Genomic DNA, 12,522 nt, shown 5'->3' with positions numbered 1-12,522 from the left:
AATACTCCGTACAGCGTTACGACGAGACGGGCAACCGACGCTGATAAGCCGTCCATCGCTCCTGCCCGCGCACCGGCCCGGTGTACAAGGTGGGGGAACAAGCGGGAGCGCAGGCAGGTCGCACCTTCCAGCAGAGGCCAGCATTTCAGCGCATCGGCGAGAGTCGAGCAGCGAGATTGTGATTTTGTTTCTTGCGCTCCGAAACGACGAATATGTTGAAGACGTGCAACCGCTGTCGGGCGCGACGCATCAAGGTGAGCGTCTTTTTTTTTCTTTCTCTTTTTTCATCTTGCCATTGCTCGTCGACCCTGACAGCCTAGTGTGATGCCCAGCTGCCGGCCTGCCGCAACTGCCACAAAGCCGGCCTGGCCTGCTCCTTTTACGACCACGTGTTGAAGGAGGATGTTCCGCGCAGCTACATCAAGAGCCTGCGGGACCGCGTGGACGAGCTGGCGGCCGTGCTGGCAGCAAATGAGCGAGCAGCACGGGCGGAGGCAGACGAGCGAAGAGCAGCCGCAGCCGCAGCAGAAACAGCAGCTCCGACACGTCACCGCTACGAGCTGCCGACGCGGTCTTGTGACGAGACGCTGGTCTTGGGGCCGACGCCGCCAGTGGTTCTAGGCGACTGTGCCATCCGTGCGCTGCTGCAGCTAGGCGTGTCCGTGGCGCCGCCGTCGGTGATGGGCGGACAGGAGGATGTCGACAGCCTGGTCTCTCCCCGCTCGTTCGGCTTCGGCCAGCCGTCGAATCACGGCAGTCTCGGCCGCCATCCTCTCGGCCAGCCAGCACACGGACTCACCGACCTGCCGCCCTCGACCGTGCGGCTCCTCCTCGCTCACTACGACCGTGCTGTCGAGCCGGCTTTTCCGCTCCGGCTCGGGCTTGCTGGTCTCTCCGACCGCTGCGTCGTTTTGTTGGTTTGTGCCGTCGCTGCCGCCCACAAGAGCTACCACGCGGCCTCGTGGCGGAGCGTCGCCCGTGCTTGTCGCGACGGGGCCGCTGACCTGGTCGGGCCGCGAATCGCCCGCCGCGACGGCCATGCCGTCATCGTCCTGCTGCTGCTGGCCCTCTACGAGCTGGCCGACCCAGATGGCGGCCGCGTCTGCGACTACGTCGACGGTGCCATCGAGACCTGTCTGGAGCTCAGCTGGTCGACTGGTGGAGGTGGTGGCCGGAGCAGAAGCAATGGAAGCATCGCCATCAAACACAGTCCCCCCAGCTCTACCCCCGACTGCAACACCATCGTCGTCAAAACCGGCAGCCCAACCCCGGCGAGAAAGAGACCCAGGATCAAGCAGGAGCAGCAGGAAAGAGACTGCGGCGAAAAAGATTCCAAGCACAACGACTACAAGCACAAGAACGACAAGGATAGGCACCAGCCCAAAGACCACACATCCCCCATACCCAGCGATCTCTCCTCCTCTCAGCGCTCCAGCCTGCTCGCCGTCCTGGTCGCCATCGAGCGCTCCCTCTGTGTCCTGTCACCGCGCCAGGGCATCCTGACCGGCATCCGGACCGACACCCTGACCGACACCGACCATGCTTATATGGGCCACCGCCAGGTCGCCGACATGCTCTTCGTCCACGCCTGCGCTGCCACACCGCTGTCTCCTCTCGCCTGTCCCGCCAGCAGCAGGCTGATCGGCGAGGTCGTGGCCGTACTCCAGACCCTGCCGCTCGACCAACCGCTGGCCCAGGAGGCCTGGCTGCTGCTGCTCCCCCGTCTGGTCGATCATGCGCCCTGCATCGGCTGCTCTTCCACGCTCGACGGTGGTTTTGGTCTGCACATCCTCGTCGTCCTGCACGCCTGCCGCCTCGCCGACAGCGCCCACACCATCCTCGCTGAGCCGAACCGTTTCATGCCACCCGTCCTGGCCGCCAGCCGCGCCTTTATGGCCGGCTGCGTTCTCGTCACCGCCATCGCCGCCGGCTGGGTTGCCCAGGAGCCGCTGCACACCCGCGCCCTGCTCAAGTGCTCCGAGGTCCTGGCCTTTGCTGCGCCCTGCTGGCGCGGTGGCCGCGACTATTACGACGTCTTCCGGCAGATCATCAAAGGGTTGGATTGAGTTCGCTTGTCCTCGTTTGTCCTCGTTTGTCCTCGTTTTATCCCCTTTTGTTCTCACAAACCCACTTCGGCAATTCCCGACCACGAACCACCGCCACACTCACTTTCCCGATACAGCATTGCGCCATGTTCGGATAGCTCCGCCCATCTACACCAACAGCTTGCGCAACTCCGCAGACCAAAATGCCAGCAAAAACAGCTTGATCCCAGGCCTCTCTCTCAAAAATCCAGTCCGGCTGGGTTCGACTGAGAGAGATCAGCCGACTTCCCCATCCGTTCAAGCTTGTCATGACCTTTTCTGCAGCCGTCCTCCCGGCCCTCCAGCTCGCTGCGGCCACCGTCCTGCTGACCGGTGCTGCCATCCTGCTCTATCTCCGCTTCTTCTACGTCGACATTGCACGCGTCCAGGGCATCCCCGAGGTGCCGGGCGCCTCGCTGCTGTATGGCCACCTGCGCATTCTCGGCGACGACCAGCCGACAACGATGCAGCGCTGGGCCACACAGCACGGCTGGCCAGTCTTCCAGATCCGCCTGGGCAATCGTCGGGTGATCGTGCTGAACGGCTTCGACGCGGCGCGCTCGTGGCTGATGGCCAACCAGGCCCACACCATCGACCGACCACGCTTCTACACCTTTCACGGCGTCGTGTCCAAGACGTCGGCCGCGACGATCGGCAGCAACCCGTGGGACGAGCGGACGAAGAAGCAGCGCCGCGTCGTCGGCTCGCTGACCACCGCCCCGGCTATCCGCCGTCTTGTCCCCCTGGTCGACCTCGAGACTGCCGAGATGGTGGCTGCGCTCTGCGACGACGGTCAGGCCGGCGCCCGTGTCCTGGTGCCGCACATTTACGAGAAGCGTCTCGCCCTCAACGTCGTCATGATGTTCTGCTACGGCCGCCGCTTCGACGATGTGCGCGACCCCTTGCTACACCAGATCCTCAGCGACGCCAACGTCATCTCCAGCTTCCGCTCCACCAACGCCAACTGGCAGGACTACCTGCCCTTTCTGCGCTACGGCGTCTTCCAGGACCGGCGCCGCCTGCGCCAGGCTGCTGAGGTCCGGGCCCGTCGCGATGCCTGGCTCGAGCTGCTCCTGCAGGAGGTCCGCGACAAGATCGATGCCGGCACCGTCGGCAGTTGCGTCGCGGCCGGCCTGCTGACCACCCAGGACGAGAAGCTGACCAAGGGCGATGTCAAGACCATCTTGGGCGGTCTCATGTCCGGAGGCTTCGAAACCGTCTTCTCCACGGCCATTGCCGGCATTGCCTACCTGGCCTCGCCTGCCGGCCAGGTCCTGCAGGAGAAGGCGTACCGGGAGATCATCGAGACCTATGGCACGACCGAGAAGGCTTTCGCGCAAGCCGTGAGCGAGGAGACGTGTCCGTACATGGTGGCTTTTGTGCGTGAGACCCTGCGCCACTACCCGCCACTGCATCTGCTGCCGCCGCGCCAGACCATGGACGCGTTCGACTGGGGCGACGCCCACATTCCCAAGGGCGTCATGATCCTGGTCAACACCCAAGCAGCCAACCACGGTGAGTGATGACTAAGCACCTGACTCTACATCCCGATCACGGGATCCCCCGATCACAGCCCTAAACCCCCCCCCCCCCCTCAGACACATCCACCTACGGAGCCGACGCAGACCAGTTCCGGCCGGAGCGATGGCTCAAGGGCGGTGCAGCACACGACACGCCGGCGCCGTTCCAGTGGGCCTTTGGAGCCGGGTCGCGGGTGTGCACGGCGGTCTCGTTTTCGAACCGGATCCTGTACGCGGCCTTTGTGCGGCTGGTGGTGACGTATCGGATCCGACAGGGCAGCACGGCGGCGCTGCAGCCGTGCACGGACTATGTGGGCTACAACCGCAACACGGCCGCGCAGAGCGCCATCCCGCGCGACTACGAGGCGACGTTTGCGCTGCGCGACCGGGTCGGGTACGAGGCGTGCATGGCGCGGTCGCGCGACAGGGCGCAGCAGGCGACCAACGGGATAGTGCGGTAGGGTGGGTTGGCGGTACTGCTGATGAGCTGGATGCCGTAGAGCTCCTGTAGTTCTTGGCTCCTTGGAATGGACTGCTGCAGTAACGCTCCCAGGGATTGGACTGCTGTAGTTCTTGGCTCCTGGGGATTGACTGCACTGTAATTACTAGCTCTCGGGGAATTGACCGCTGTAGTTACTGTCTTCCGGGTATCATGCTGCACTGTAGTCGCTGGTATAGCTTGCGGGACATGCTCGCCGCAGAACAGTGTCCTAGCTACGATAGCGAGTCGTCCACGCCCGCTTGGTGGGGTTGCATCGGACTTGTGCATGATCCGAACGGTGGCGGATCGCAGATTTCCGCGGGAGGTGTGTGTGTGCTCTCGACGATCGGGACGCTGTCGAGATACGGCGGGCGGCGTATCAGATGTCGCAGGACCACTCCGAACGGTGCGCTGTCCCGTATCGTCGGATCGGATGCAGGGCTTTCGTCTATAAGAGGAGGCTGACCGCAGTCTGGTCTCGGCCACAGGTCGGCCACAGGACAGCAGCTGGCAAGCTCACGGTCCAGACAGCATCACAACGGCCATGTCGTCCGACGAGAAGAAGGTGGCCGTGACGGCAGCGTCTGCGGTGGCCGGAGAGACGACCATCCTGGCCAACGGGAACGTGATGGGTGAGTGAAGGGTTCTTGACTATTTCCAACTTTCCCATGTTCACCTTTACTCTCCATTCCCAGCTTCAACATTACACATCTGGTACCCTTTATTCCCAAGATCTTCTCAACACGTATATCCTCTCCATCTCTTCCATGGCTCACATACATCCCTCCACACCACATCACCCACACACCACTAACTCCTCCAGAGGACGGCCTCCAGCGCGGCCTCAAGGACCGCCATCTCATCATGATCAGCTTTGGCGGCGTCGTCGGCGCCTCCATCTGGTATGGCACCGGCTATGCGGTCGCGTACAGCGGTCCGGTCGGTGCGCTCCTCTGCTTCTTCGTCATCGGCCTGGACGTCTATTTTGTGATGCAGTGTCTCGGCGAGATGGCCACCGTCTTCCCCATCCAGGGCGCCTTCACCGCGATGGCCGGCCGCTGGCTGGACCCGGCCCTGGCCTTTGCCCTCGGCTGGAACTATTACTACCTCTGGCTGACCAACATCGCGGCCGACTTCAACGCGAGTGCCATCCTGATGAGCTACTGGGTCCCGCCGACGCGCGTGCCGACGTACGCCTGGGTGCTCGTCTGGTGGGCCGCCTACCAGGCCACGTCGCTGCTGGGTGTCGTCGTCTTTGGCGAGATGGAGTTCTGGCTGGCCTGCTGGAAGGTCCTCTGCATCCTGGGCGGCTACCTGGTCGCTGTCCTGCTCAACACCGGTGCCATTGGCGGTCGCTACACCGGCTTCGCGTACTGGCGTGATCCCGGTCCCGTGGCCCACGGCATCAACGGCTTCGGCCAGTGTTTCCTGCTGGCGGCCGTCTACTACTGCGGCACCGAGATGCTCGCCGTCACGGCCGCCGAAAGCCAGAACCCCGGCCGCGACCTGCCGCGTGCCATCCGGCAGACGTTCTGGCGCTGCGCTTTCATCTTCCAAGGCCTCGTCTTCTTCGCCGGGTTGCTCGTCCCGTCCGACAGCCCGGAACTGCTGACGGCCTCGAGCAAGTCGGGCAAATCGCCCTGGACCATCGCGTTTGAGCGAGCCGGCGCACCGCAGCTCGGCCACGTCGTCAACGTCGTCATGCTCACCGCCCAATTCTCCTCCATGAACTCGGCCCTCTATGTGGCCTCGCGCAGCCTCGCCGCCCTCGCTGCCGCCGGTCGCGCCCCTCGCTTCTTCGCCCGCACCAACCGCAGCGGCACGCCTGTCTATGCTCTCGTCTTCTCCAATGCCGTCGGCCTCGTCGCTATCCTCAACTACCGCACCGGCCCCGCCCTCATCTTCAGCTACCTCACCTCCATCAGCGGCTCGGCTACCTACATTGCCTGGGCCTTCATCGGCGTCACCCACCTGCGCTTTCGCAAGGCCTGGATCGCCCAGGGGAACAGCCTCGAGTCCCTGCCCTTCCGTGCTCTCTGGTACCCCTACGGCACCTGCTTCGTCGTCCTCATCAACCTCTTCCTCGTCTTCATCTCCGGCTACAACGTCTTCATCGGCGGCTTCGACGTCGTCGGCTTCGTCGTCAACTATGTCGTCATCGCCGTCTTCCTCGTCCTCTACCTCGGCTGGAAGATCGTCAAGCGCACAAAGATCGTCCCCCTGATGGAGGCCGACTTGGCCACCGGTCGTCGCATGCCTGATCCTGTCGAGCAGGACGCCTCGGGCGGAGCTGAGGACAAGCCCGTGCCGTGGTATATCAAGGCCAAGCGCTCCGTCTTTGCCTGAGAAACTGCTGCTCCTTTCAGAATATCAATCTTGCATTATTGCTCTTGTTGGTCGCAACCCTGTCACGTAGCATCATCGCACACAAGTATCGTGTCTAGAATGCAACCCCTCTGGCGTGTGGGCCCCGTCGTGTCTCGTGTCTCGTATTGATTGTCGCATGTTTGTTCGACTTACACAACTCAGAGTGGCACTTGATGACGATTGGAATAAATTGACTTGTAGAAGAAAAGACGCCGCCTGACCAAAGTAGCGGAGTACTGGCTTCTGCCTAAGTTGCCTAGGAAGAAGGCAAGTGACGAATAGTAGCCTAGCTATTGATCGCACCTGCCTCAAACTTTCCTATTCTGCTACCATGTACGGAGTAATATAAAAGAACAGTCCCGCTCTAGCAGACTTGTATTTCCCCACTTTCTGCTCTCTTCACCGACATCAAACATCTCTTACCAAAGTTTCTGTTCTCGCAAGCTTACAATTCTCACTACCCTCGCTCTCCCACCTCAAACTCCCACATATCAAATCATGCACGGCCACAGCTGCCCCAAGTGCGGCGTTGCCTATCCCGGCTCGACTAAGACTTGCGCGTCCTGCGGTGCAGTAGGTTTAGTCCCCTTCAGGCCACCATCCTGCTGCCATGCTGACCATTCTACCTAGAGCTGCCCAGTCTAAGACGATGCCGGCATACCGATAAGCATGGGAGCTCTTGATCCCTCTGCTTCATAGATAGACAAGCAATAGTCCCAGTATGGAACCGAATTGAATACCTGATTTCTGCTCTGTATTTCTACGGATGCCATATCTCTCGTGTAGCTTCACGAGCATACCCGACGAATGTCGCAACATCATTTCGCTCTAGAGGTGTCACCGATACGGACTGGCAAGATTTGACAACGGGATACAAGAAACTAAATAGAAAGCAAAAGCGAGGAAGCCCATTAAAGCCAAGCAGCACACGTACACAGCACAAGTCGCCTGTCCCGAGACAGGGACTTGAACAAAAGACAGGCAAGAATGCAAAAGAAAAGGAGCAAGTCCAGTGGTACAACTTCTCTCTGTTCGAAAAACCGCCAGTCTAGGCTTTCCCAGAGACGAGGCAGGGGAAAGTATTCTTGTCGACAGCACAAAGAGAAAATCGGACCAATCACCATACAGCAAGCCCGCCTACGTCTTCAGATGCCTTGCCATCCAACAGACCTAGACGTCCGCTCCGTTCCTTCTCTTCTGCCTCCCTGCTGCCCTGCATGTATTGACCGGCTCCCGACTCACTCTTTTCACCCTGGTCTTGGCTCTCCTCCTCCACTCCTCCTCTCCTCGCTATCGTGAAAGCACAAAACAGAACGAGCATCAAAGCAGAGCGAGAAAAAAATAAAGAAATATTAGCAAAATCGCAGTGTTGGTCCTTACTTCGCAGTCGAGAAAAACAGAGTGGAATAAAAAAGCCACGGTATATTCGAGAAGAGTTTGTTTGCTTGGTGTTCAGAGACCCCATTCGTCGACTTGCCGCACCTCCCGGCAGAGAGGCGTGTTGGTGGCGTGGCACGAAAATAGAACCAAAACTCCCAGCCGAATCCATTACATCAGGCGACGAGCATCGTTGTGTCTCGGTGAAAGCACGCCCCCCCTGCCATCTGGAGAAGTGAAACCGGGAGGCAATATTGAAAAGTATGGATTACAAAAGCGGTCGGTTGGGGGTCAAGGCCTGGCCAGGCGGCTAGCGAGAAGAAACGGCCCGGGGCAGGAATAAAGAGGAAAAGACGAGCTTGTCATGTCGAGTTGTTGCTGACGAGTCATCCTGCTGTTTACAGGACTAGGCATTTCCCCCCACGGCCCTTGGGCTTCTTGGTACGCGACAGCAGGGCAGCACGTGTGGCGTGCTCAAACACCTCGCGCACACCCTCGTTGGTCTTGGCCGAGCACTCGAGGTACTTGTAGGCACCGATCTTCTTGCGGATCTCCTCACCCTGTTGCGCTCGTTAGAACATGGCGACGCAGGTCGAGGATACTGGGCTTGGCTGGCTTACCTCTTCCGGAGAGACAGGCTTCTGGCTCGTCTTACGCAGCTCTTCGATTGTCTTCGCGTCGTGGCGCAGATCCTTCTTGCAGCCAACCAGGATGACGGGAAGGCCCTGACAGAAGTGCAGAACCTCGGAAATCCACTGTGAAAAGCACGGGCCGTCAGTATTATGGTTCGATCTCGGCTGGCAGCATTGTAACGTACCTTCTCCTGCACGTTGTCGAGAGAGTCGGGGGAGTCGACAGCGAAGCAGATCAGGATGACGTGCGAGTCGGGGTAAGACAGGGGGCGCAGCCGATCATAGTCCTCCTGGCCAGCCGTATCCCAAAGGGCCAGCTCGACGTGCTTGCCATCGACCTCAACGTCGGCGACGTAGTTCTCAAAGACGGTGGGGACGTAGACCTGAGCGATTTGATTTCGTTAGTTGAGCACACTTATCAAAAGAGCATACATATAGTGCAGGCAGTGGGTGCGTCGACGCAAAAGTAAGGGCGGCAGGCGATAGGGCGATCAGCTGTTGCTGATACGGCATCTGTTGATTGGAGGAGAGTGGAGCTCTGCCAGAAAGGCGAATGCAGAGGCTGCCACGTCGTTGACGGCACCCACAAGGCAACGCCAGCAAGACGGCACAAGGCAACGTGCTTTGATGCTTGCTTTCTTGCCTATCGATTGACGTTCTGTGTCGAATTCTCTTTTCGTAGTTGGGGCCTTTTTGACATGCGACCCCCTTTTCTGCTGTCCGACAAGTTGCGACTGAGGTCTCTCACGGTATCGAACAGTTGCCGGCCGTTGTCGTCCGTAGGGAGATGCAAAACGGATGAAAATGGAGGAAAATGGGATGGTCACGAAGCTATGTGGTATCTTACCTCAGGGAAAGTGCCCTTGGAGAACACACTGTGAGGTATGTCAGCATCAATGAGCTACAGCAGCGAAAAACGGCGGGAAACGGCGAAAAGGGGACAGATCAAGAGAAGTAAGGCAAGATGTGGAACTGAAGAGAAAACAATGCGTAGATGGAGGTGGGTAATTGATGGTTTCGTGATAGCAGCGCGGTACGGCAGCCGAAAAGGCAGAATGTGCAGGCAGGAGGGGAGGATGAAGCATCGAAGTCCAGATTTCCATCGAAGTGCAAAGTGGATGAAGCAGCAATGGGCACGTACATCAACAAACAGGTCTTTCCGCAGGCACCGTCACCGACGATGACGAGCTTCCGGCGAATCTCAGCCATTGTTGTTGTCTTTGGGGGTTTGCAGGAAAAGCGAAGGAGTCGAAGAGGGTGTTCGGGGCGATAAGCCACGGACACTGATGGTCAAAAAGGAACGGGGTGGAGAGAAAGTCGACAGAGAGATGGCGGCTCCAAAGTTGGGGATGGGAAGCAGCCAGGGAAACGGGTGATCGAGGGAGATGGATGGTGAATAGCAGCAATGGGAGAGGAGCAGCACAAAGACAGCTTTAGATGCGTTTCGGACGAGGGGGGTGAAGGGGAGGATCAATAAATTGGGGAGGAAATAGGGAAGAAAATATTAAAAGGCGGAGGGAAGGGCAATGTAATTAAGATAGGTATGACAAGGGGGGGGGCGCCGCCCAAGGCGGAGAAAACAAAAGGCGGTAACTGAGATTGGCAGCAGGCTGTAGGGGAGATTGGTGCTGGAAGAGCCTGCAGGATGCGCTGGAAGGATTGCTACGAGCACGTATGATGGGTAGGACCTGCTGGTCCTACCTGCAAAACGGCTAGTCAGGGTCGAACAGGCCAAAAAGGGCTGGTTGGCCCCTGCGCTCGGCTGCCTCCTCGATAAAAGTGCTTTCTGGGCCCCCTTTTCAGGGCGCAGCAACGGGCGTTTGTGGGTGGGCGTTGGAACCTGTTTGGTGATGGCACCAATCGATGGCACGAACCCTGGCCGGGCTTTGCTTTTTCTGCAGTGGTGGCCCCTGTATTTGGTATCTTGATGTCCGTAAGCGTGTGTCTACGGGTGTATTTCTGTACGGAGCATTGTCTGTATTTCCTGTATTTCCTGTAGTTCCTGTAGTTCCTGCTACCCTGTTCAGGCCGTCTCCCGTCTGGCGTTGCTGCGACATTGCAGAAGATATCTTACTCCGTACCTTCTCGTCTTGCGGCCAACTGGCCACAGCGTAGGCTCTCCCCGCAAGATGCAGATTACAACAAGTCGTGCACACGAGCCAGAAAGGCCAACGTCGAACGCGTGTCGCCGGTACGATATGGCGCAGGCTCGGCGTATCAGAACAGCAGGCGACCGGACAAATACGCGTACGAGCAATGCAAGATACGAGGCGTATTGACAGCAGCGGCGGACTGCCTGAAGAGTCAGAGTATTAATAGGTTGTCTTACCGGCATCCCTCGTCGCCGCTGTGCCGATGACGAGACGCGGTCAGCTACGTCGTATGTGGACAGCGGTGGAGACTCGGGGAGCAGAAAAGTCCTAGCAAGCGCGGTGGTAGGACTTTTAGTGGAGAAAAGGGGGCAGCGCTCAGGGAAAAGGAGAAGAGCGTACGGAGTACGGAGTACATGCACACACGTACGAGTGAGATAGTCTCATTCCACTTGGCTGACGGGGTGCGTGCACGGGCCAGTGGCCGCTGACAAGGCGTCCAGGTGGCAGAGAGGCACGTGACAAGAACGATCACCTATCTTATCTATAGTCACGTGGTCTTCCGACGGGCAAATTTTGGGTTCCGGGAAGGGGAAAAAACGGCGATGCAGATGTCACGATCGCGAGCTCGACGGACGGACGTGAGCGCGTAGGCAGTTTCTGTCTTTTTTTTTCAGTCTGTTTTCCATCCCTGTCTCTACACACGATGCAGAAGCTGGCGCGCCGGACGGCGCAGGCGGAGAAGCAGGCGGCCAAGCGGCTGCAGCTGCGGGAGCGGGCGCTGGCGGGGGCGGAGTCGGACCGGGCGAGCAACACGCGGCGGCTGCTGAACGAGGAGCTGCAGGTGCAGGCGCGGCAGGCGCGGCGGCAGCGATGGGAGGCGTGGACGATGGGGCCGCTGGCGCCGCGACGCGACCACGCGGGCGCAGTGGTGGACAGCGAGCGGCGCGGCCACGCCAGCACGACGAACCGGTTTGGCGGCGAGCTGTTTGCCAGCGAGAGCATCCCGCACTGGGGCTCGCTCAGCGTGCGGCGGATCCGCAACGAGTCGAGCGCGAGCCCGATCACGCCGCGCGAGGCGGCCGCCCGCTGCGCCTGGGCCGGCACGCCGAAACGGCTCTGTCTGGCGGTGGGAGACCGTGTCGTCGTGACCGAGGGACCGCTCAAGGGTGCCATCGGGGCGGTGAAGGAGCTGCGGCCGGAGCACGGCACCGTGACGTTGGATGGCGTTGGACGAGTGAGTCGGCTCCCTTCACTCTCCAGCACGCACGCGCTCCAACACTCGCTAACACCACGCACCCCAGACAAACATCACCGTCGCCGAGTCCCTCGTCCAGGAGACTGGCCAGGCCGTCCAGCAGCTCGAGTCGGCCATCCCGATCGATGCCGTCCGGCTGGTGCACCCGCTGACGGACGCGGCCACCGGCCGGACCCGGGACGTGGTCATCCGCGAGCTCCGGGCCACAGCTTTCCAGCTCGACCGGGCCACCCGACGGCTGGCCTTTTCACGCGTCGTGCCCGGCCTCAACGTACGCATCCCGTGGCCGCGACCGGCCGGCCCACCGCCCGAGCACGACGACCACGCGGCCGACACGCTGCGGATCGACGTCGAGCAGGTCACGTTTGTGCCAACGCTGCTGCGGCCGCCGGCCCCCGAGGCCGTGCTGGACGAGCTGCGTAACCGGTACTCGCGCTTCCGTACGCGCCACACGGCCGAGTACATCGCCGCCAAGGAGGCCGAGGAGGCCGCGGCCCAGGAGGCCAGGCGTTACGGCAGCGCCCTCGTCAAGGGCCGCCAGCCAGGCCTGCCGCCACCAGGCATGCGCACGCCCCTCGACGAGTTCCATCTTCACCAAAAGGCCCTGCGCCGTGCTCGCGGCCAGCCAGAACTCACCGACGACATGCTCGAACGCATCGGCCGCCTCATGGCCACCAACCAGACTGCTTGAGGTGCCCGTCGACAATAAACAG

General features: G+C 60.4%; 5 protein-coding genes across 5 annotated transcripts; 4 read left to right on the top strand and 1 right to left on the bottom strand.

The window, feature by feature from the left end:
• Positions 1-212: 212 nt before the first annotated feature.
• On the top strand, positions 213-2,066 carry CMQ_4297 (c6 zinc finger domain containing protein; the record flags this gene model as incomplete). Its single annotated transcript, XM_014312453.1, has 2 exons — positions 213-254; positions 321-2,066. The coding sequence occupies 2 exons, from the start codon at positions 213-215 to the stop codon at positions 2,064-2,066; spliced, it is 1,788 nt and encodes a 595-aa protein (XP_014167928.1).
• Positions 2,067-2,353: 287 nt separating this feature from the next.
• CMQ_4359 (amino acid permease) lies at positions 2,354-4,065 on the top strand (the record flags this gene model as incomplete). Its single annotated transcript, XM_014312515.1, has 2 exons — positions 2,354-3,599; positions 3,683-4,065. The coding sequence occupies 2 exons, from the start codon at positions 2,354-2,356 to the stop codon at positions 4,063-4,065; spliced, it is 1,629 nt and encodes a 542-aa protein (XP_014167990.1).
• A 227-nt stretch (positions 4,066-4,292) lies between these two features.
• Positions 4,293-6,431, top strand: CMQ_4438 (agp3-like amino acid permease; the record flags this gene model as incomplete). Its single annotated transcript, XM_014312594.1, has 4 exons — positions 4,293-4,491; positions 4,574-4,717; positions 4,909-6,047; positions 6,297-6,431. The coding sequence occupies 4 exons, from the start codon at positions 4,293-4,295 to the stop codon at positions 6,429-6,431; spliced, it is 1,617 nt and encodes a 538-aa protein (XP_014168069.1).
• Positions 6,432-8,227: 1,796 nt separating this feature from the next.
• On the bottom strand, positions 8,228-9,670 carry CMQ_4341 (Rho GTPase rho1; the record flags this gene model as incomplete). Its single annotated transcript, XM_014312497.1, has 5 exons — positions 8,228-8,389; positions 8,450-8,584; positions 8,647-8,844; positions 9,309-9,336; positions 9,603-9,670. The coding sequence occupies 5 exons, from the start codon at positions 9,668-9,670 to the stop codon at positions 8,228-8,230; spliced, it is 591 nt and encodes a 196-aa protein (XP_014167972.1).
• Positions 9,671-11,257: 1,587 nt separating this feature from the next.
• On the top strand, positions 11,258-12,500 carry CMQ_4440 (kow motif domain containing protein; the record flags this gene model as incomplete). The annotated part of the gene is made up of 2 exons (XM_014312596.1): positions 11,258-11,788; positions 11,856-12,500. The coding sequence occupies 2 exons, from the start codon at positions 11,258-11,260 to the stop codon at positions 12,498-12,500; spliced, it is 1,176 nt and encodes a 391-aa protein (XP_014168071.1).
• Positions 12,501-12,522: the final 22 nt, after the last annotated feature.

The sequence above is a fragment of the Grosmannia clavigera genome, assembly GCF_000143105.1.
Source record: "Grosmannia clavigera kw1407 unplaced genomic scaffold GCSC_97, whole genome shotgun sequence".
Taxonomy (NCBI): Eukaryota; Fungi; Ascomycota; class Sordariomycetes; order Ophiostomatales; family Ophiostomataceae; genus Leptographium; species Leptographium clavigerum.
The sequence above is the reverse complement of the archived record's forward strand: the minus strand, read 5'-3'. Positions and strand labels throughout refer to the sequence as shown.